The following is a 22,792-nucleotide window of genomic DNA, read 5'->3' as shown; positions in this document are numbered from 1 at the left end:
CTAAAACTGACTTAATAAGTGAACTTGACTTGGGTGTGAGTTAACGTCACCTACAATGCATGAATCATTCGCCATGTCAATCTGCTCTCACGAAAAATGTCAAAATTGGGAGTAAAACACAATTATATATAATCAGTAAGTTTAAGAATTAGACGACTTTTCTGTGATTAGTATAAGTTAAGATCGAGAAACATGTCACTAGATAAGTATGACATAGATATATCAGATCGGTTAACCAATTGGTGAAGGCGCCAGTAATGGTTGAGTATCGTCAATTTTAGTCGTTCTTCCTCATAACTCCAACAGCGATTTTTGTTTGAGGAGCACACCACTGTTAATACAATCCGTTTAGTGTAAACATGCACAAAAATTAATGAGAAAATCAATAAAGACTTTAGTGAGCAAGTCCTCATACCCAATATCCGACTTAATTGGTATATTTACATAACTAAAACTTAAACTAACTTTTTCTTTTAAAGTGGCTGTGTCGCATCCTGGATCTAAATGCTCTTGCAGCTAGAATATAGTTCATGATTAAGGTCTCTTTTTTGTTGAACTTGTTTTACTGATCATTTATATACAGTTTTCCTCTGTACTTTTTGTTATTTTTGTTTAAAATGCAAACAAATAGCCAATAACACATTTCAAGACCAATATAGCGCTAACAGGGGGTTGAATGACAATTTGGCTATGTTAATTTTGTCCTGCTGATCTATTCTCTTTTTTGTATTGTTTAAATATGCAAAAATTTAGTAAAAAAAATATTTAAGGACAAAAAATCCTATGTGAATTAGACTGACAATTTCTGTAAAATATATATGTACAAATCTTGTCCTGCTATTTTTTTTTTTGCTTTGTATATCTCTTCTTAAAAGCACTGTTTCAAATTCCTTTTGATTATTTTTTACTTTGATGCAATAATCTCAATCAAAACCATGTTTTTGTTTGTTAAAAAGGGTCATGGTAAATATTGCAGAAGTATCATTTAAATATTTCTATTGGTTCCATTTCTGTAAGTACTGACAATTTAATTTCCCGTAGAAAATCCCTTTGCAGAAAAAAACTGTGACACTTTTACTATGAAGTTTTGTGACAAATCATATCCTAAAATAGAAAGTTGATATGCACTATTATTTTATCCAAAGGTCAAAACATAGAGCTGTGTGGCATATTTCAACATTTCTATGCCCTGTACTTGTTAGAGTTTAAACTTATACTTAATTTTTGAACTACCACTTTTCGCCTACTTCAGAATTCATATTTCACCGCAATAGTATGTTTTTATATCAGTCCAAAGTTATGTCTCTATGAGATGAAACATAGAGATCATATCTGGGGACCAGTATGTCAACAAATCAAATTATCTATGAATATTATATATCTCCCCAAAAAAGGCTATGTATGAGAAATAGCTGTAGTTACAAAGTGCAACCTAAATAGTTTGTGTATATAAAGAATGGAAAAACAAAATAACACTGAATGTCATTTTATTTTTATTTTTCAATGTAACATTACCACATTTTATACAAAATAACATTTCAGTGTCCCTCATAATTCATAATAGAAATAGCTGGGACAGAGTCTGCTGGCCAAGTAGGCCTTTTTATCCATGGCTTCGTTTATAAACTAAATGTTCTGCTGTTGTCTGGTTACTGTCAGCTTAAAGGCTGGACTGGCATTGTCATGGTTAATATCTATAAAAAGAATGAAGATTATTAAAATAATGTTTTAAAATCATGGAGCATGGTTTATCAGGAACATTTAAATATAGGCGAAAAACAAAAGCTTATTTAAATTACTAATTTCAAAAGTTAGGAAAAGGGGGGACAATTTTCAGCAATTCAATGTTAACAGTTTCATTACTAAAATAAATTTAAACTTGGTCTGTGAAGTTTTGATTATAGAATCATTTTTCAAATTGGGTGACATTTTTTGTAAATTTTGGTGAAAAAGTTTGTAAGTCTTGAAAATTGTAAAACCAGACCAAAACATTTTTTTAATACTATGAACAATTAAAATATATGTGCTATTTATCTGTGAGTTTTCATGAATAGGGATTGAAAACTGCAGGAGGGTTGAATTATACAAATTGTGTACCTTCTTTTGAAAATTTTGCAAAAAAATTGTTTATTTCTACAGTCAATAAAATTAGGGAAATAATTCCAAAAACAGTTATCTTATTATTACGAACAACTTCAGAATAGTGAAACTTGTCTGTGAGGCTTCAAAGATTAAAGGAGGAACTTATTTCACAAACTAGATGTGTCAAAGCAACACGAATGGCCCCGTCCAAAAAAGTTAAAAAATGTGCAATTTCAATATAAACACATGTGGACACAAACATGATGGTAGTCTCACATATCAAAAATCAGCTCAACATCTGGAGGGGAATAGAGAAAAAATCTGTATAACTGTGATTTTCAATAATTTCTCAAAGTACAAAGCCCGTAATTTCAGGGAAAACTAGATACCATTGAGATGGGAGCCATCTCTGTGGGCCCCGCTGTCAATAACGTGGGGTAAATAAGTTGTATGGATAATCTGATATGAAGCATTATTTGAAGTTATTACATAGTCTCATGTGTGATTTTATTCTAAGATTTTAATAACAGCTGTCCTCTCAAAATATAGTGTGGATCAAATTTGTTAGCGATGGACAGACCAACAGACAGACAGACCTTTGACCTAGGAAGTTGTACATACATCATGACACACCCTCTGGTGTTGGTTAAAATGGATGTCAAGTATAATATTTGAAATCATAACGGTTCTCAAGATATAGAGCGGACACGATCTTCACCACAGGACACGGGGTTGTCAACTGAAACCAAAGTTTTTTTTACCTTGACCTTTGACCTAGGAAGTTGTACATACATCATGACACGCCCTCTGGTGGTGGTTAAAATGGATGTCAAGTATAAACTTTGAAATCATAACGGTTATCTAGATATGGAGCGGACACGATCTTCACCACAGGACACGGGGTTGTCAACTGAAACCAAAGTTTTTTTTACCTTGACCTTTGACCTAGGAAGTTGTACATACATCATGACACGCCCTCTGGTGGTGGTTAAAATGGATGTCAAGTATAAACTTTGAAATCATAACGGTTATCTAGATATGGAGCGGACACGATCTTCACCACAGGACACGGGGTTGTCAACTGGAACCAAAGTTTTTTTTACCTTGACCTTTGACCTAGGAAGTTGTACATACATCATGACACACCCTCTGGTGTTGGTTAAAATGGATGTCAAGTATAATATTTGAAATCATAACGGTTCTCAAGATATAGAGCGGACACGATCTTCACCACAGGACACGGGGTTGTCAACTGAAACCAGTTTTTTTTACCTTGACCTTTGACCTAGGAAGTTGTACATACATCATGACACGCCCTCTGGTGGTGGTTAAAATGGATGTCAAGTATAAACTTTTAAATCATAACGGTTATCTAGATATGGAGCGGACACGATCTTCACCACAGGACACGGGGTTGTCAACTGAAACCAAAGTTTTTTTTACCTTGACCTTTGACCTAGGAAGTTGTACATACATCATGACACGCCCTCTGGTGGTGGTTAAAATGGATGTCAAGTATAAACTTTGAAATCATAACGGTTATCTAGATATGGAGCGGACACGATCTTCACCACAGGACACGGGGTTGTCAACTGAAACCAACGTTTTTTTTACCTTGACCTTTGACCTAGGAAGTTGTACATACATCATGACACGCCCTCTGGTGGTGGTTAAAATGGATGTCAAGTATAAACTTTGAAATCATAACGGTTATCTAGATATGGAGCGGACACGATCTTCACCACAGGACACAGGGTTGTCAACTGAAACCAAAGTTTTTGACCTTGACCTTTGACCTAGGAAGTTGTACATACATCATGACACACCCTCTGGTGTTGGTTAAAATGGATGTCAAGTATAAACTTTCAAATCATAACGGTTCTCAAGATATAGAGCGGACACGATCTTCACCACAGGACACAGGGTTGTCAACTGAAACCAAAGTTTTTTACCTTGACCTTTGACCTAGGAAGTTGTACATACATCATGACACGCCCTCTGGTGGTGGTTAATAAACATGTAAAGTATAAAGTATGAAATCATAATGGTTCTCTAGATATGGAGCGGACACAAAGTTAAAGTGTTACGGACGGACGGACGGACCGACGGACGGACAGACAGACTGATCACTATAAAGGCGGGGCCCTAATAAGCAGACGGAACAAAACTTAAGCTTGACCTATAACTCATCATGGTCAACTCACATACCAAAAATCAGCCCAATATCTGAAGGCGTTTAGAAAAAAAAGTCTGTATGACTTGGATTTTCAACAATTTCTTAAAGTCCAAAGCCCAAAATTTCGGCAAAAATTAGTGGAGCACAACGAAACTTAAACTTGGTCTGTAGCTCATCCTAGTTAACTCACATCCCAAAAATCAGCTCAATATCTGAAGGCGTTTAGAAAAAAAGACCGTATAACTGTGATTTTCAACAATTTCTCAATGTCCAAAGCCCGTTATTTTGGCAAACATTAGTGGAGTGGAACGACACTTAAACTTGATCTGTAACTCATCATGGTTAACTCACATACCAAAAAACAGCCCAATATCTGAAAGCGTTTCGAAAAAAACTCTGTATAATGGTTTGTTGCGGAAGGACGGAATGACAGAATTACAGAAAGACGGAAAGCAGAATTTCGGACAAGGGTAAAACTATATGGCACCAACAACTTCGTTGCGGGGCCATAAAAAGGTAACTGCCTAACAAAACCAAACCAGCTCTAATCACCATAACATAGGAAGCAGAAGTTTCACTAATACATCTATCTGACATGATTTCAGAATCAAGAGAAAGAGCGGAAAAAACATAGATTTATTATGAAAGTATGATTCAATGAGGATGAATTTACAAAAGTTAACTTAGCAGTCATAATATATAGTGTTAATTTTGCTCTCAGTTAAACTAGATTTTGTTTGTTTGTAAAGTTAAATTGCTGTATCAGTGTTGGGTACCCATTGATTCCCTTTACACATGCCCAATACTTACTCTAGTTTTCTTATTAAATTGAGCCCCACATTCTTCCTGTATCAAGTTGTAAGGTATGTATATATCTAGGTAATATACATTAGATCTGGTCTGTAGGAGGATTCTATCCTCTCCTATATCTAACTCTAATGAGGTGGTTAATTTCTGAAATATAATAATTTTTTTAATGCATCTGCAATACTTTTACTTCAAAAAAGAATCTACTAATTGAGTTGGGGTTAAATAAGTGAGCAACTGTATATCTTTTTAATCTGGATTTACAATGTAAAAACATCATCTTAAAAATAACAAGAAAATCAATGTTGTTCCAATAAACCAATTTTTAATATTAGTCTGAATTTTTTTGTTAAAATATGTCAAATCTGAGATTTTCCAGAATATTGCTACTTTTACAGAAACTATTGTACAATGATTTATAATTTATACTCACAACTTTTGGAAGATTGATTTCTGCTACTAAAAATTCTGGATGACCAACTGGAGGCTCTTGTATTATTCTAAACAGTGGTTCCTCTCCCCTAAAATAAACAACACATATACATATATATAGGAATATTTCAAGGAAATCTTTTTTTCTAAAAATGGCAGTATTAGATTACTATTAGAAAACAAGTTCTATCAATTTCTTAAGTTTTTTAGTCAGCTTCTTATTAAAAAAACTTCAATCAAATAAACAAATATTTTGACCCATATATGACATTTGTTTGGGTCAAATGTTATGCTTTCCTTTCAAAAAAAGATGTGTCAAACAAATATATTTTTTTAGCCTATAATATGTATAGAGTACCTCGCTCTCAGTTCTTCTTTCGTTGGTGGCTTTTTCTCTACTTCTTGTATAAGAGGATTACCAATATTACCATGTGGTGATCTGTAAAATAAACATTTATACTTAATTAATAGGCTATTTGCCAATTCCTGTTTTTGACCCTGTAATTAGAGATCCCTTTTTTAGTTGTCTCCCTTATGAAGGACATTAATTATTATTTACAATGGAGAGCTAGCAAAAAGGGCTAAGGAGTAGGGGCAATAAGGCCCTTATTTGGCCCAAAAATTACTGTAAATTTAAAAGTTATCATACATTTTCTTAATTTACTTAAAGCTTGACTTAGGTACAAGGTATTCAGAAAAACAAAACATATTTGACATTGAACAAGTTACCATGGCAACAAATCATGAATTAATTTGCATATTTTGTAAAATTTATTGATTTTCCCTGTTTTTCATCACATTTTTAAGTATATTTTAGATTGAAAAAGTATGTGCGCACCCTTTATATTTAGTGAGATTATGTCAATAGTTATAAAGCTTCTGTTAAATTATTTTGTTGTTTCTTGGCAGCGCACATTGTTTCCACAATGGAAATAAAGATAGAAAACTGCATAAATTCTGTATTTTTCATCGTTTTTGTGAAAACAGTACATATTATGACGCTATTGTGACGTCATCAGATAAAAATCTTTATGTTTTTCATTTATATTTCTTGACCCTTTGCATTTCTAAACATTATGTGCCAATTTGAAATAGTTATCAAACCTTTTATTTTCTTGGGCCAAAACCAGGCCTTAATGTCCCTACTCCTTTACCTGTTCGTAATGTGAGTAATCTTTAAGGTTTTCAAATCTTATAATTACATTAATTTGTTGTTTAGCTAAATACTTTTGACATCCGAAACTATTTTTCATGAAAAATTAGTTAAACCGCCAATACATCACTTTGAATTCATCATGCTTTGCATTGCCAAAAGCCAATTTTGTCCGGTATGGAACCAGTCTATGATTGACAAAGGGAAGTAATTTGTTTAAAAAGTGTGTAATAACAGAATCAAATCAGTAATTGGCAAATGGACTATTCAGATTACAAAGTAAAGATGGCAATAACTACTCCAATACAATGTTTATTGGTTTTGCACACAGCCACTATTTTTATATTTGCAAGGCCTCCTGGATTGCACCTATTGTTTCATATTCTCAATCATGCTTTGTTGACTCTATTTTTAGTTTTGCAAATAAGAGAAAGTTTCCCTGCAATTTTAGTAGCAAATAACTACAAGAGTGCACACACTGAAATGTCTCGCCTTCTTTACTAATCATTGATATTATGTTGATAGTCCTAAGTATAAAGCTTTATTACAACTGTCACATAAACTTAACATTAACCAAGATAGCTAAACAAAGACCAATGAACCATGAAAATGAGGTCAAGGTCAGATGAACCATGCCAGGCAGACATGTACAGCTAACAAAGCTTCCATACAACAAATATAGTTGACCTACTACTTATAGTTTAAGAAAAATAGACCAAAACACAAAAACTTAACACTGTGCAATGAACCGTGCACTTGAGGTCATGGTCAAATAAAACCTGCGGGACTGACATATAGATCATAATATATTTCCATACACCAAATATAGTTGACCTTTGGCATATAATATAAGATAAAAAGACCAAAACTTAAAAACTTAACTTTGACCACTGAACCATGAAAATGAGGTCAAGGTCAGATGACATTTACCCGCTAGACATGTACACCTTACAATCATTCCATACAACAAATATAGTAGTCCTATTGCATAAAGTATGAGAAAAACAGACCAAAACACAAAAACTTAACTATAAGCACTGAACCATGAAAATGAGGTCAAGGTCAGATGACACCTGCCAGTTGGACATGTACACCTTCCAGTCCTTCCATACACCAAATATACTAGCCCTATTACTTATAGTATCTGAGATATGGACTTGACCACCAAAACTTAACCTTGTTCACTGATCCATGAAATGAGGTCGAGGTCAAGTGAAAACTGTCTGACGGGCATGAGGACCTTGCAAGGTACGCACATACCAAATATAGTTATCCTATTACTTATAATAAGAGAGAATTTAACATTACAAAAATTCTGAACTTTTTTTTCAAGTGGTCACTGAACCATGAAAATGAGGTCAAGGACATTGGACATGTGACTGACGGAAACTTCGTAACATGAGGCATCTATATACAAAGTATGAAGCATCCAGGTCTTTCACCTTCTAAAATATAAACCTTTTAAGAAGTTAGCTAACGCTGCCGCCGCCGCCGGATCACTATCCCTATGTCGAGCTTTCTGCAACAAAAGTTGCAGGCTCGACAAAAACTGTATGCAAGAAAATTTAACAGCTATTTAGGGAAATTTAAGAGACACTTTTACAAAAGCAGCTTCACCTGTACATAAACATTTAAACAAAATATTTCCTACATTTCCAAAACTTATTGTATCAATTTGGCCATATACATGTAGCTACAAATATCAAACTGCACTAGTGAGCACTGAAATGGAAAGATTGCTTTCATTTTGCAATTTTGTGATTTATCATAAAACATTGAATTTGTTTTTGCTAGGCAAATTATAAATTTGAGTTGGTGTTATCTTCTTTAGTTCATGATTGTATATTTATAGTTGAGTCTTTTCTTATAACAAATGATGTGTATTTTTAAATAACCACACTTGTCAAGAAAACTTTACTTTGTTGAAAGTTACAAAAGTAATGCATGGTGTATGACACCATGCATTACTTTTGTAACTTTCAACAAAGTAAATGACAAGTGTGGTTATTTAAAAATACACATCATTTGTACCTTGAATATGTAAATATAATATACCATCAATAAATTGCATAAAATTGACTGGATAGGATCTATATAATGATCACATCACTGCAATATTTTGTTTGAGATTAACTTTGGAAGATTTAGATATCAAGTCAGTACTGAAGTGTTTTGGGTGGCATGTCATGCATCTTAACACAAAAATGAATTCACACAAATTTGCTTTTATTATTTATTGCTTTGAAATTAAGTAAAACAGCTGGAACACACAAAAATCTTGAAATACTATTTTTTCTGTGTCATTTAACAACATACCCATATTCATCCATATCCATGATAACTGGTTTAGACTGCTTTCTCACATTATGTTCCTGTAAAGTGCCGATTGATTTTCTGTTCTTTAAAATAATCCATTCTTAAAATAGACAAGAAAACAAACATGCAATACCTCCTTCTTCTTTTTCACCAATGTCGTAAGACCTAATTAACTTAAATGGGTAACAATTTGCTCTTTCACCCTCTCAGATATTTCTTATTCAATTCATTATACTGAATTTTTCATTATCATTGACGTTCAAACTTTATATTGAAAGAAATAAACTATGACCTATTGTACAAAACAAGCCCCTGTATAAGATAAAGTGTGAAAGGTAATAGAATAATCATTGAGCTATGGAATAGTGTAAATTATCTCTGTTGAATAAACCAATCAAAAACTTACATTTTAACATGAAGTATAATAAAAAAAAATGTATTTACTGTAAATTCAGAAATTAATGCGAGGTTTTTATTATTGCGAAAAATGCGTCAGAGTTGTAAACGCAATAATTTAAACTCGCATTTTGAAATATCTTATATGAATTAAACAAGATTTTTCTCAAAATTGTAAAAATTAAAATCGCAATTAAGTCTAAAATGACAAAATCGCAATAATAAATACACGCAATAATTTCTGAATTTACAGTATTCAACAATATGTAAAATTAAAATAACACTTGCAGGGTTGGCAAAAACCCGGGTTTTATGAGTATTGCCCAGCCCAGTGGGAAATACTGGGAAAACCCGGGTTTTACTGGGTTTTAATGGGTAATACTGGGCAATACTGGGTAATATAAAATACTGGTCTTAATTTTAAAGAGGATTCAGTGATCAAACTCAATTGCAATACATTTAAGATATTTATAAACACATTTTGATTTATAAATTAGTTTACTTGTTTGAGAGTGATAATACAAGTGTATATAAATTTGAAAAAGTACTATTCTTGCAACTATGAGACAAGTAAACATGTAGGCACACATTACACAAATATTAATGGAAAAGGCCTTTATCAATAATTCTCTTCTGAAAGTCTATTAAATCACCCTCTCGTCTAGATTGGTCAAACTGTTAACATAAATTCAAAGAATTCGTTTTTCAAATGTATATATCTTGCATTAAGAATTAACAAGAAAATGTGAAAAAAATTACTTTTGTATAATTTATATGTACATCACTAATTAATTAGTAATTATTCATATTAGGACATTGATATGTTTATATAACATTATTCAGTCTTTGTTGTGATATGTTCTTTGTAATTTCTATAAGGGTTAATGACTTGGGCAGAATCAATTTGCGCCAATTGCAGTTTCGAAAAGGTATTAATTGCGCCACTCTCTTTTATTTTGATGGTATTAATTGCGCCATTAAATGAAATGAAATTGCGCCACATTTACCTGCTAATATTTTTTACCTATATCATACCTTTACATGTTTTACCTATATCAAGACAAGAGAAGACAAATACTTTATTAAAGTCTCGCCACTTGTTACATATAAAATATACAGCTTTTTAAAACACAAGTTAACAACAAGAGCCACTCTATAAAAAGTTTTGAAAGACTATAAAACAATTTTTTCTTAAAATTATAATGCAAATACAAGTCAACTATCACGAGTATAAAATACATTTTCGCTTTAATAAAATTTCTTAGCAGATTTGGCAGTATAAAATACAATATTTTCATTTGTAAAAAGAAATATATTTTTTGTTCATTATCAGTGTCCAGAAATTAGAACGTCAAATTTTGAGAACTGCGTGTAAAAGAAAAGCAACCAATGTGTTGTCAGAGCTTTGTATTGTGTAACGATCAAGAAAGCGGTATAATTTTATTAGGATGCGAGGATAATTTGAAATTTCAGTGTACAATGTCAGAGGAATTTTTTGCTGTTGGTACCTAGTCAATCATTTAGTTGTTATATATAAATAAAAATATATAGAATTGGCGCAATTAGATGATTATTTTATTGGCGCAAATGATACCTATAGTTTTGAAACTTAGGTGGCGGAAAAGAGGTATTGGCGCAATTAAGTTGTGGCGCAAATGAGTTACTTTTTGGCGCAAAAAGATATCGCCCAATGACTTGACCCTGTAGGGTGTTTATTTAGCAATATAATTGCATAGACATTTAAATTTATAATTCACATAAACACTGCTGTAAAATGCATTTTTTTTTTAAAGTTTGGATAGTTGAAACAATACATGGAAATTAACAAGGTATTAATAATCCTAAAATATTTAAATTTTGTATTCTGCCTACATAGAAGTAGTGGAGAAAAGAATGAAATTGAATTTTCAATCTTCTAGAAACATGACTCTCAATGGTTATCTGTATAAAATGTACATATTTAGCATGTTTAGCCATAATACTATGAAACTACAACAAGACTTTACTATTTTGTGTTAAAATAAGCTTAAAAAGTCTTATTGCCCAGTATTACCCAGTATTACCCATTTCTTGGAGTATTGCCCAGCCCGGGAAAACCCGGGAATTCCCGCCTGGGTTTTCCCGGGCGGGTAATACTTTGCCAACCCTGGACACTTGACTTATTGATCTCACGATGGAATCACATTTGTACTTTAGCATTAGACCTTCTCCCTTTTCCTCCTGTCATTAACTGATTAAGGGTGACTGTGATGTAAAGCATGGTACACAAATAACGATAAGTTTTGTTTTTTAAACAACAAATTATCAATATCCAAGGACAACCAGTACAATTACATGGCTACTTACTTCTGTCAATTGTTGTTTTGAATTTGTCTTCTATACCCTCCATTGATACACTTAAGAAAAAAGCCTTGAACACTTCACTGGTCTTCATTTTCTCTAAGAATTGCGTGTGAACAACAATATCATAGACAGTACACCCACTACCACTCTTGTCTGTCTCAGCATGAGGCTCTCCTAAACTCATCGGAACTCGGAAACTAAACGGATCATCCGAGTCCAACAGCTTTAATAAATCATCTTCTGTGATGTCTCTTGGCTGAGGAACCTATAGATTTAATAATTATTGAAGTGTTTACAATGGAATATCAATTTGATGAAAATTAAACAATATTTAAATGACAATGATAAGATTTGCTTTCATTTATTGACTACTCATCTGTCAATAAACTCAAATTAGAATATTTATTCTTTTATTTTATCAATTGCTAAAGTTCACAAAATTTTGCTGATTTAGAATTTTTTTGATTTTGTTATTGTAATAAAAGATGTGAATATAGGGTGGTGTTGCATTTACATTAATGTGAACTATGTCAAGATGTGACAGCTTAAAGACGTTCTTTAGTTTGTACTTTCTGTATGTTAATATTGGCAGTTTCATGACATCATCTTGGGCACTTATTTGTCATTAGAAGTTATGGCATAACAGATGTGTTTACATATCTAAGCATTATCATTGGTAGATGTGGAGAAGGAACTGCTTACCCTTCCAGAGAACCTGGGTCTAACACATTTTTAAGTTAGGTTTATGTTGCTCAGATAAGTTTATTAATTAGATATTGATGTTTATTGTTGTTTGGTCTTTCCTATTTTTTAATTTTTTGCAAAGGTTTTGTCTACTTTTATTGGATTTATTATTTTTCATTGGCCCTTGGTATATTCTTTCTATTTTTTATTTATACAGTCTTTGACAAACATCAAATATCTAAATAAATCTTATCATTTGACTTTATAATTTTGATAAATAATTAATATAATCTCATTTTAAAAAAATAAGAAATTTGTTACACAGTGTGCAATTGTCCTGATTCGAAATTTATCATGGAAAAAACAATAATAAGTGTCTATAAATCAGGCTAAATTGGTCACATGGTGTGTATTGTCGTCAAATGAAATTTATCATGGAATAAAACTATAAATAAGTGATGTGATAACAAAATCAGGATAATGTGTTAGACAGTGTGCAATTGCCCTAATAAGGGTGAGGCCTTCGCTTGATATGAATTTTATCAACCTGATTCCCATATAAGGACAATTGCACACTATGTAACTAATACATGTATTATCTCATTGCACAAAAATAAATGATAAGAATTACCCATAACTTTTTCAATAAACAAATAAGTTTAAAGAGATACATCACCCTGATAACATAACTAAAAATTTTGACTTACATTATCACAATGACACACATTGATGAAGATTTTCTGTCCAGAGTCATTCTTTGTCTTGACACAAAAACCTGAAAAATTATATATAATAAAATACAATTGTACGCATACAGAAATATATTGCACAAAAGATATATACTTGTATAATTATAGCCAACTTCATTTAAAGTGTTTTTTAACTTAACACTATTATCCCAGGTTAGGGGGAAAGTTTGGTACCAGCAAACATGATTACCCTCCACCACACTCCAAGTGCTTGATCCAAATCAGGAGCCTGTAATTCAGTGGTTGTCCTCTGTTGCTGTATATCATATGTGTTTACTGTTTTGTACATAAATCAGGCTTTTATTTAACTCATTTAAATTGCTTTACAGTTGTCAATTTGGGGCTTTTTATAGATCACTAGACGATTTGGGGATTGCTTATAGTTGAAGGCTGTACATGTATAGCGACTAATAGATGTTTACTTCAATGCCATTTGGTTTCTGGTTAAGAGTTGTCTCATTGACATTATACATTAATATTTTAGCCTGTGTATTACATTTGCTGTTGTTTAGAAAAAAAATCAAGATATAAAAGACGTAGACTTAAAAAATTAGAGTAGAATTATAAGTAGAATTTAGTGATTTTTTTTATATAAGATACCTTTTCCTGCTTAAAAATTAGGTTAAATTAGTTATCAAAGGTACCAGGATTCTAATTTTATACGCCAGACGTGCGTTTTGTCTACATAAGACTCATCAGTAACACTCCAATCAAAAGTGTTAAAAAATCAAACAAATAAAAAGTTGAAGAGCATTGAGGACCCAAAATTCCAAAAGGGTGTGTCAAATACAACTAAGCTAATCTATTCCTGGGATAAGAAAATCCTTAGTTTTTCATTTCAAAGTTTTGTAACAGGAAATTTATAAAAATGACCATATCATTGATATCCATGTCAACACAAGAGTGCTGACTACTGTGCTGGTGATACCCTCAGGGACGAAGCGTCCACCAGCAGTGGCATCAACCCAGTGGTGTAAATAGTTATCAAAGGTACCAGGATTATAATTTTATACACAGTTTAAGCAAGCTCCCGTAAAATGGGTGGATGGAAATTTGCTCAACAGTTTTCTTTCCTTTTAAACTTTTTGAAACTTTTCCTTGAAATGCTATGGTCAGTATTCTGCACAAGTCAATGCCTTTTATTATTTACATGACATACTCTAAATCATTGCAAGGTGATAATGCATAAAAAAATCTTTCAAGTATTTATGATGTTTACGCATCTAATATAACTGAATTACCAGGTGATGGTACAACTGTTACATACGGAATTCCACCATAAGAAGGTCCAGTATCACTTTCTTCTTTATTCTGAAAATATAACAATTTAACACATTTAGAGTTTTTTTGGACAATATTTTGAATATGAATAATCTACCTTTCAACTTATTTGCAGTTTATATTTTCAATATAATAATTATCTTGCCAAGTATGGTCTAAACATTCTCATTAATATTTTGAACCTGTAGATTCCCCCAATACAGATACACAACCATTACAAATATTTAAATTGTGTTGACAAGGTGGAAATTACTTGCAGTTGCACACATACATGTACAGATTAGCAGTAACTACATTCCATTTCCACATATGTTGTCAAAAGACAAAGACTGGATCAAAGAGCAGAAAACTGCTAAAGGCCACTAATGGGTCTTTAATACAATGAGAAAATCACATAGACTGAGGCTGGCTACTAAACACCTTTTTAAAATTGTGCAAGGTACTTTAATAATAAGTAGAGAACTTACTGTGTCTAACATCAACTTGCTTAGAAATGCATTGGCAGCATCTTCATCTGTCATCTCAGGATTTAACATCTTTTATTTGATTTCAGTCCTTCAATATACATACATAAAATGCACACATCACTTTAAACTTTTACATAATTATAAAACAAGAACAAAAAATAAAATTCATACCTTACCCTTTATCCTTACACCATGTACACTTCTTAGATTGACTATGCGTGATTGCAATTTAAATATGAAGGCATAACAAAATGAAACATGACTGAAAATAGGGGGATGCATTGAACTTCACCGGAATTGTTTGGAAATTTGCTGGTGATTTTTTTTGTAACAACAATTTTGAAGACCAGTATAGTTCTTGGAATGTGCTGGCAGACTTTTGCAGCCATAAGATTATTCTGCCACTTTTTGTTAAACAATATTGTATATATTCCCTTCAATTATTTTGGTTCTTTAAAATTAGATGACGTGTAACATAGGGGAATCTGATCCTATGCTATTGTTTGCTGCCTGAAATCATAATATTTGCTAACAGAAACAAATGCTGATTTTTCATTGAAACTTTGGTTTTCTTGTTCCCAATCGTGTATTTCAATACATGTTTTTTATAAAATTGAGAATTGAAATGGGGAATATGTCAAAGAGACAACAACCCGACCAAAGAGCAGTAACAGCAGAAGGCCACCAATGGGTCTTCAACGCAGTGAGAAAATCCCTCACTTGGTCTCCTGTGGGTCTAACCTAGCCCTAAATAAATATGTGTACTAGCTCACTAAACTAGAGGCTCTAAAGAGCCTGTGTCGCTCACCTTGGTCTATGTGAATATTAAACAATGGACACAGATGGATTCATGACAAAATTGTGTTTTGGTGATGGTGATGTGTTTGTAGATCTTACTTTACTAAACATTCTTGCTGCTTACAATTATCTCTCTCTACAACAGTACTTTCTGTGGAAAATGTTATTGAAAATCTTCAAATTTTAAGAAAATTGTTAAAAATTGACTATGAAGGGCAATAACTCCATAGGGGGTCAATTGACTATTTTGGTTATTCTGACTTATTTTTAGTTCTTACTTTGCTGTACATTATTGCTGTTTACAGTTTATCTCTATCTATAATAATATTCAAGATAATAACAAAAAAACAGCAAAATTTCCTCAAAATTTCCAATTCAGGGGCAGCAACCTAACAACCGATTATCTGATTCATCTGAAAATTCCAGGGCAGATAGATCGTGACCTGATCAACAATTTTACTTCCTGTCAGATTTGCTCTTAATGCTTTGGTTTTTGAGTTATAAGCCAAAAACTGCATTTTACCCCTATGTTCTATTTTTAGCCATGGCGGCCATCTTGGTTGGTTGGCCGAGTTACCGGACACATTTTTTTAACTAGATACCCCAATGATGATTATGGCTAAGTTTGGTAAAATTTGGCCCAGTAGTTTCAGAGAAGATTTTTCTAAAAGATAATCAAGATTTACGAAAAATGGTTAAAAATTGACTATAAAGGGCAATAACTCCTAAAGTGGTCAACTGACCATTTTGGTCATGTTGACTTATTTGTAGATATTACTTTGCTGAACATTATTTCTGTTTACAGTTTATCTCTATCTATAATAATATTCAAGATAATAACCAAAAACAGCAAAATTTCCTTAAAATTACCATTTCAGGGGCAGCAACCCAACAACGGAATGTCCGATTCATCTGAAAATTTCAGGGCAGATAGATCTTGACCTGATGAACAATTTTACCCCCATGTCAGATTTGCTCTAAATGCTTTGGTTTTTGAGTTATAAGCCAAAAACTGCATTTTACCCCTATGTTCTATTTTTAGCCATGGCGGCCATCTTGGTTGGTTGGCCGGGTCACCGGACACATTTTTTAAACTAAATACCCCAATGATGATTATGGCCAAGTTTGGTTAAATTTGGCCCTGTAGTTTCAGAGGAGAAGATTTTTCTAAAAGATTACTAAGATTTACGAAAAATGGTTAAAAATTGACTATAAAGGGCAATAACTCCTAAAGTGGTCAACTGACCATTTTGGTCATGTTGACTTATTTGTAGATCTTACTTTGCTGAACATTATTGCTGTTTACAGTTTATCTCTATCTATAATAATATTCAAGATAATAACCAAAAACAGCAAAATTTCCTTAAAATTACCATTTCAGGGGCAGCAACCCAACAACGGAATATCCGATTCATCTGAAAATTTCAGGGCAGATAGATCTTGACCTGATGAACAATTTTACCCCCATGTCAGATTTGCTCTAAATGCTTTGGTTTTTGAGTTATAAGCCAAAAACTGCATTTTACCCCTATGTTCTATTTTTAGCCATGGTGGCCATCTTGGTTGGTTGGCCGGGTCACCGGACACATTTTTTAAACTAGATACCCCAATAATGATTATGGCCAAGTTTGGTTAAATTTGGCCCAGTAGTTTCAGAGGAGAAGATTTTTCTAAAAGATTACTAAGATTTACGAAAAATGGTTAAAAATTGACTATAAAGGGCAATAACTCCTAAAGTGGTCAACTGACCATTTTGGTCATGTTGACTTATTTGTAGATCTTACTTTGCTGAACATTATTGCTGTTTACAGTTTATCTCTATCTATAATAATATTCAAGATAATAACCAAAAACAGCAAAATTTCCTTAAAATTACCATTTCAGGGGCAGCAACCCAACAACGGAATATCCGATTCATCTGAAAATTTCAGGGCAGATAGATCTTGACCTGATGAACAATTTTACCCCCATGTCAGATTTGCTCTAAATGCTTTGGTTTTTGAGTTATAAGCCAAAAACTGCATTTTACCCCTATGTTCTATTTTTAGCCATGGTGGCCATCTTGGTTGGTTGGCCGGGTCACCGGACACATTTTTTAAACAAGATACCCCAATGATGATTATGGCCAAGTTTGGTTAAATTTGGCCCAGTAGTTTCAGAGGAGAAGATTTTTGTAAAAGTTAACGCAGGACGACGACGACGGACAACGACGGACGCCAAGTGATGAGAAAAGCTCACTTGGCCTTTCGGCAAGGTGAGCTAAAAATGAAATCATACTTAACTCCAAAACATATAAATGAACTAAAATTAAAAAACATACAAGACTAACTCCTGACTTTAAAATGTTTACATTATCTCTCTGGTCAAACCAACTCTAGAATATGCATCATGGGACCCTCATACCACTGAGGACATATATCAACAAGAAGAAGTACAAAGGAGGGCCTCTAGGTTTGTAACAAACAACTGCACTGACAAAACACGGGGGTGTTACAACAAAAAAATTAATGATCAAATACCTGTAGGATTGGAACCACTAGCTAACAGACAAAGTAACCTTCCAATCATCATGCTTAACAGGATCCAGCAAGAGCTTATGGACATTCATGCTATTTCTACTTCCCCCCAAACGATGGACGTACTAGAGACAAACAAAGTGTAACATGTAACCAGGCGTTTATATCCCAAACGTCCGTTCCAGTCAATACTTGGATCCAAGTTGTCCACAAATAATATGGCAAGACTAAAAACTACAAAGTTATCTTTATTATGCACAATGAACCAAAATATATACACGGGCTCTCTGCCGATATAAAGTAAATATGAACTCTTATATATACAAGTTTATACAATATAACAGCCTGTCCTCCTAATGGGATGTTATGTCACTATAAGACAATGTGCCTTGTACAATTTGTCCTCCGAGTGGGACAGTCTGTCACTACCTGACAGTGCGGCCTGGTACAACTTGTCCTCCTAGTGGGACAGTCTGTCACTACCAGACAGTGCGGGCTGGTACAGCCTGTCCTCCAAGTGGGACAGTCTGCTATGTCAATCCTGTCAACGTGTACGTCCACTTTGTACCCAGTACAAAGTGTCCTCTGAATATCAAGGCTCTTCTAGCACTTAATATATCCAATATATTCTCACTCTCTTATATACCCGTGGTCGTTACCACTATTTACTTGACAGGGGTGTTCTTTAAATGTTAACCCTTACGGAGCATAGAGAGTCCCTTACGATCATCCCTATAACTTTCGACCCGGCCACTTATTTTCCCGCCAAACGTCTAAATCTGTGTAACTCTATCTCAAGCGTAAACCATGCATTTCTACACTAAGATTCTACTCAACTGTAACCTTAACGACCAATAAACATTACAAAAGTTTATACCAACTACAAAATGTACCAGCACACCAGAGAGTATATACATTGCAGGGTTCTCACTAGGAATTTTTCATGGTGAGTCCTGGGACTCATCACTTTTAGAAATGGCGAGTCCCAAAAGATTTTGATGAGTCCAAGATGCATGTAATTTTTCGTGTCCTAATCACAGGCACTTGTCTCAGATTCCCCCCTTACATGTATATACCATTAAAGTATATAGGAATTTTTTTTCTGAGACAAGTGCCTGTGGTCCTAATATAATGAAATATGACGAAATACAACTTAAACGATACGTGTTGGGTTGGTAGTTTTTATTATATCAATAAAAATTATGACCTCTTAATGCTTAATAGTTATTGTTCAAAATATATACATGAAACAGACTTCTTTCTGGGTATGCCATATTTTTGATGTGGGGCCACATTGAAAAAAATGTTGGTTTACCAGAGCCAGAGTTCCATAAAAAGATTGGGGCAATAGGTAGGGTTTTATTTTTTTTTTTTTAATATGAATGGATTATAATAATAAACTCAGTTAAAGAATTTTTCTGGTGATTTTTAGTTGCCAAAATTTAAATTACAAAAAAAAATAACTGTACAAATTAATTCCTTCCTCTCTACACCCTTTTCACAATTAGATTAGTGTAGATTGAATTATATACACCAAGTCTAACTATTTTCATGGCACTACCATTTCAGCTGTTTATTTTAAATGTCTATAAATATCCAGACAGGGGTGTCTGTTATTTAGGTGTTTCCCCAAGTATTTTTCCCACCTAAAATGATCATGTGACATGTTTGTCAACAAAAGAAAACATTTGGTCAAGGAATTAATTTCTGGATTATACTGCTTTTAATAATTTAGAATGCATTTGTATTTAAAAAATAGTTTGCAAACAATTTTTACTTTTTAATCTGTCAACTGTAAAAAATATGATCTACGCATCACATCGATGTTTTGACATCGACTTCCGGTTTAGTTTCTTGTCAACACAACGTTCAAAACAATGTTGTATTATAAATCTTCTAGGCAAAACGATATTTCTGGGACTCAGGGGATACAATCAGGACGCGTCCCAGGGACTCACAGGTTTAAAAAAATGACGCGTCCAGTTCAATTTCCATGCGTCAAGGACATGTATACTCGTCTTAACGAGAACCCTGTACATTGTACAATGTAAGTACTCATTCCTCCCTCATTTATACAAGAATTGAACCAACTCCCAACAGCTACAACAGAAGCTCTGACAATAGAGTGGTTCCAGAGTGCACTTTCATACATGAAGACAGCAGCCAGGGGTACATAGTTTAAATTGTGTATATTTTGGAATGTTTTATCTGTAAATAGTTACAGGATAATTGCCGTCTCATTCTCTGTCTAGTTGACTTGTTACATTCTAATAGGAATCTAGCCCATAGCAAGGAAGAAGAAGATAATAATTTATGTAAGCATTTCACACTTTTTTCTTATAATTTTTATGAATGCATTTTTTTCTAGTTTGTTTACTTTTTTTATTTATAATTTACTTAGAGTTTAAAGTTATCCATGGCAGTTAAGTCGTAAGACGTATTAACTACCAACATAGTATGTGCTTATGAATAATTTTGATTGGTTGTAATATTAGATCTATAGTTCAGATGCCAGTAATGGTGACTTTTATTGTGTAGTACATATTCTTTCATTTGTGTTTGATTCGCATCTGAAAGAGATATATGAATGCTTTTAAACCATATCTATATTTACACAGTAGTCTTTAATATGGTTCTTCCTTTGAACTGTCTGAACTTGTTAATTAAACCGGCTAAAGAAGAAAAAGCATGGAAATTTCCTGATGTTGTCAAACAAACACAGTGTAATATCCGCAACAAAGTCGGGCGCATAATTTTACAAGTCTCCTGAGATTGTGTCTTCTCGGGATCATTCAAAATACCACAATACATTTTTATTAAGTTGAGTTAATAACGCACCACAACGAATCTCAAAATTTATGCTAAAGGATGTGCGAAGGTATAGTTTAATTGGCATATTTTTTGTTAGTAAATAATTATTGAAATGGCATTAACTTGTATGGCGCTTATTTACAAAGATCAGAACGGCATTTTGAACAGCGTAAAATCATATTGATTTGTCACTGGTGCTTCCGATGATATGTATTTTTTATTATTATTATTTGACTTATATATATAAAACCCTCTTTGTTCGATTGGCTTTAACATTTCAAGAATACAATAACAAAAACTGGGGGAGGGAAATTCTAATATATACAGTATGTGTATGAACATATGATGAATTACCATATAAAAGAACTTGATTTAATCACACAGAATGTCTAGCGAATTGTTTTCATGTGCCTACCTAAACACATGATGAAAAAAAATCCATATTCTGACAATTCCTTTTAAAGCGATCTGTATTCGTTAGGAAAACACCTAGCGTTTAATTATACCCAAAAGAGATGACCCCAACACGGTGCCGCATACAATTTTCTCAGAGAATGGATGAAAGCAACCCCACTGTTGCATATGTCATTGTGTACACCTAGCAACTATAATAAATACCAATGTCCGGTTATCGCGTCAGTGTCCTCCAAAGGCGAGAGATATTGATAAACATAGAAGTAATTATACTGACAATTATATATCCGATTATCTCATCAACCTTTATTATACAATGTTATTACAACAATGTAATTACTGCTAGCTATCAAGGACGTTATCACACATTCCCATATTGGAAATCAGATTTTTAAATACAAATATAATGATCTCTGCTACAACGTTTATTGCAAACAATTCAGTTTACATTTACACAACAAACAATTAATTTTACCAAGTATTTCCATTTCCATAAAGGTGCGATTTGTTGGTTTAATAACGAGTGTGTGTTGAATATCGCTTGATATCAACTCGAGTTATTATGAAATTTCAATGCAATGAATTTTAACGAGCCTTTGGTGTCCAAAGTAATTATCAACCTACGTACGCTATTTTGAATTTTTTTGATAGCATGATTTTTTTAAAGTTTGTTTTGTGTCTGTTTTTTTGGGGGGGGGGGTGGGGGTGGGGGGGGGGGCTATTATCTATTATCTACTTCTATTAGTAGCTAGGCTTCATATATATATATATATACGTTCAGTTGTCCAAATCGTACTATGGTATTGAATTCTCCATTTTTACACTTTTTCCAGCTCTCAACTTAGTAAACGCTTTAGAATCGAATCAAATTAGTGTAACAAAGAGGTATGCCCAAGACACGATGATTGGTGTTTTAACGCAACTTTTAAGCACCGCATTTAGGCTATTTCGTGGCGGCAAGTTTTTATTGGTGGAGGAAGCCGAAGTGCCGGAGAAAACCACCGACCTTCGAAAGACACGGTGAAGTTTCTATATCGACAATATCAACGATATCGTATCGATGTCGATATTAACTTTATAACAGGGTTGCGTTTAATATCGTAGCAGCTACGTAGTGCTACGTAGATTTTGACTATTGAACGTGTAGCTATATAATAGTTGCTACAAAAATATTGATAGCAGCTACGTAGCCGCTTCGTAGCTGCTACGATATTGAACTCAACCCTGGGTTGCGGTCACTATCGTAGCAGCTAAATAATGCTACGTAGTGCTACGTAGATTTATGACTATTGAACTTGTAGCTGGCCTAGATGCTATCAATATCTACGTAACAGCTAGGCTAGATACACGTTCAATAGTCATAATTC

The 22,792-nt window shown here is 33.3% G+C and overlaps 1 protein-coding gene across 1 annotated transcript; it reads right to left on the bottom strand.

Moving 5' to 3' along the window:
• Positions 1-1,480: 1,480 nt before the first annotated feature.
• On the bottom strand, positions 1,481-20,941 carry LOC143067676 (PIH1 domain-containing protein 1-like). Its single transcript, XM_076241122.1, has 10 exons — positions 20,815-20,941; positions 14,887-14,974; positions 14,380-14,449; positions 13,097-13,164; positions 11,709-11,970; positions 8,967-9,066; positions 5,856-5,936; positions 5,499-5,586; positions 5,069-5,212; positions 1,481-1,694 (listed from the first exon to the last, which is right to left on the bottom strand). Exons 2-10 carry the CDS (start codon positions 14,953-14,955, stop codon positions 1,656-1,658), a joined length of 921 nt encoding a protein of 306 aa, XP_076097237.1. The 5' UTR covers positions 14,956-14,974; positions 20,815-20,941; the 3' UTR covers positions 1,481-1,655.
• Positions 20,942-22,792: the final 1,851 nt, after the last annotated feature.

Source organism: Mytilus galloprovincialis, chromosome 1, assembly GCF_965363235.1.
Source record: "Mytilus galloprovincialis chromosome 1, xbMytGall1.hap1.1, whole genome shotgun sequence".
Lineage (NCBI taxonomy): Eukaryota > Metazoa > Mollusca > Bivalvia > Mytilida > Mytilidae > Mytilus > Mytilus galloprovincialis.
This window is presented reverse-complemented; position numbering and strand designations above follow the sequence as displayed.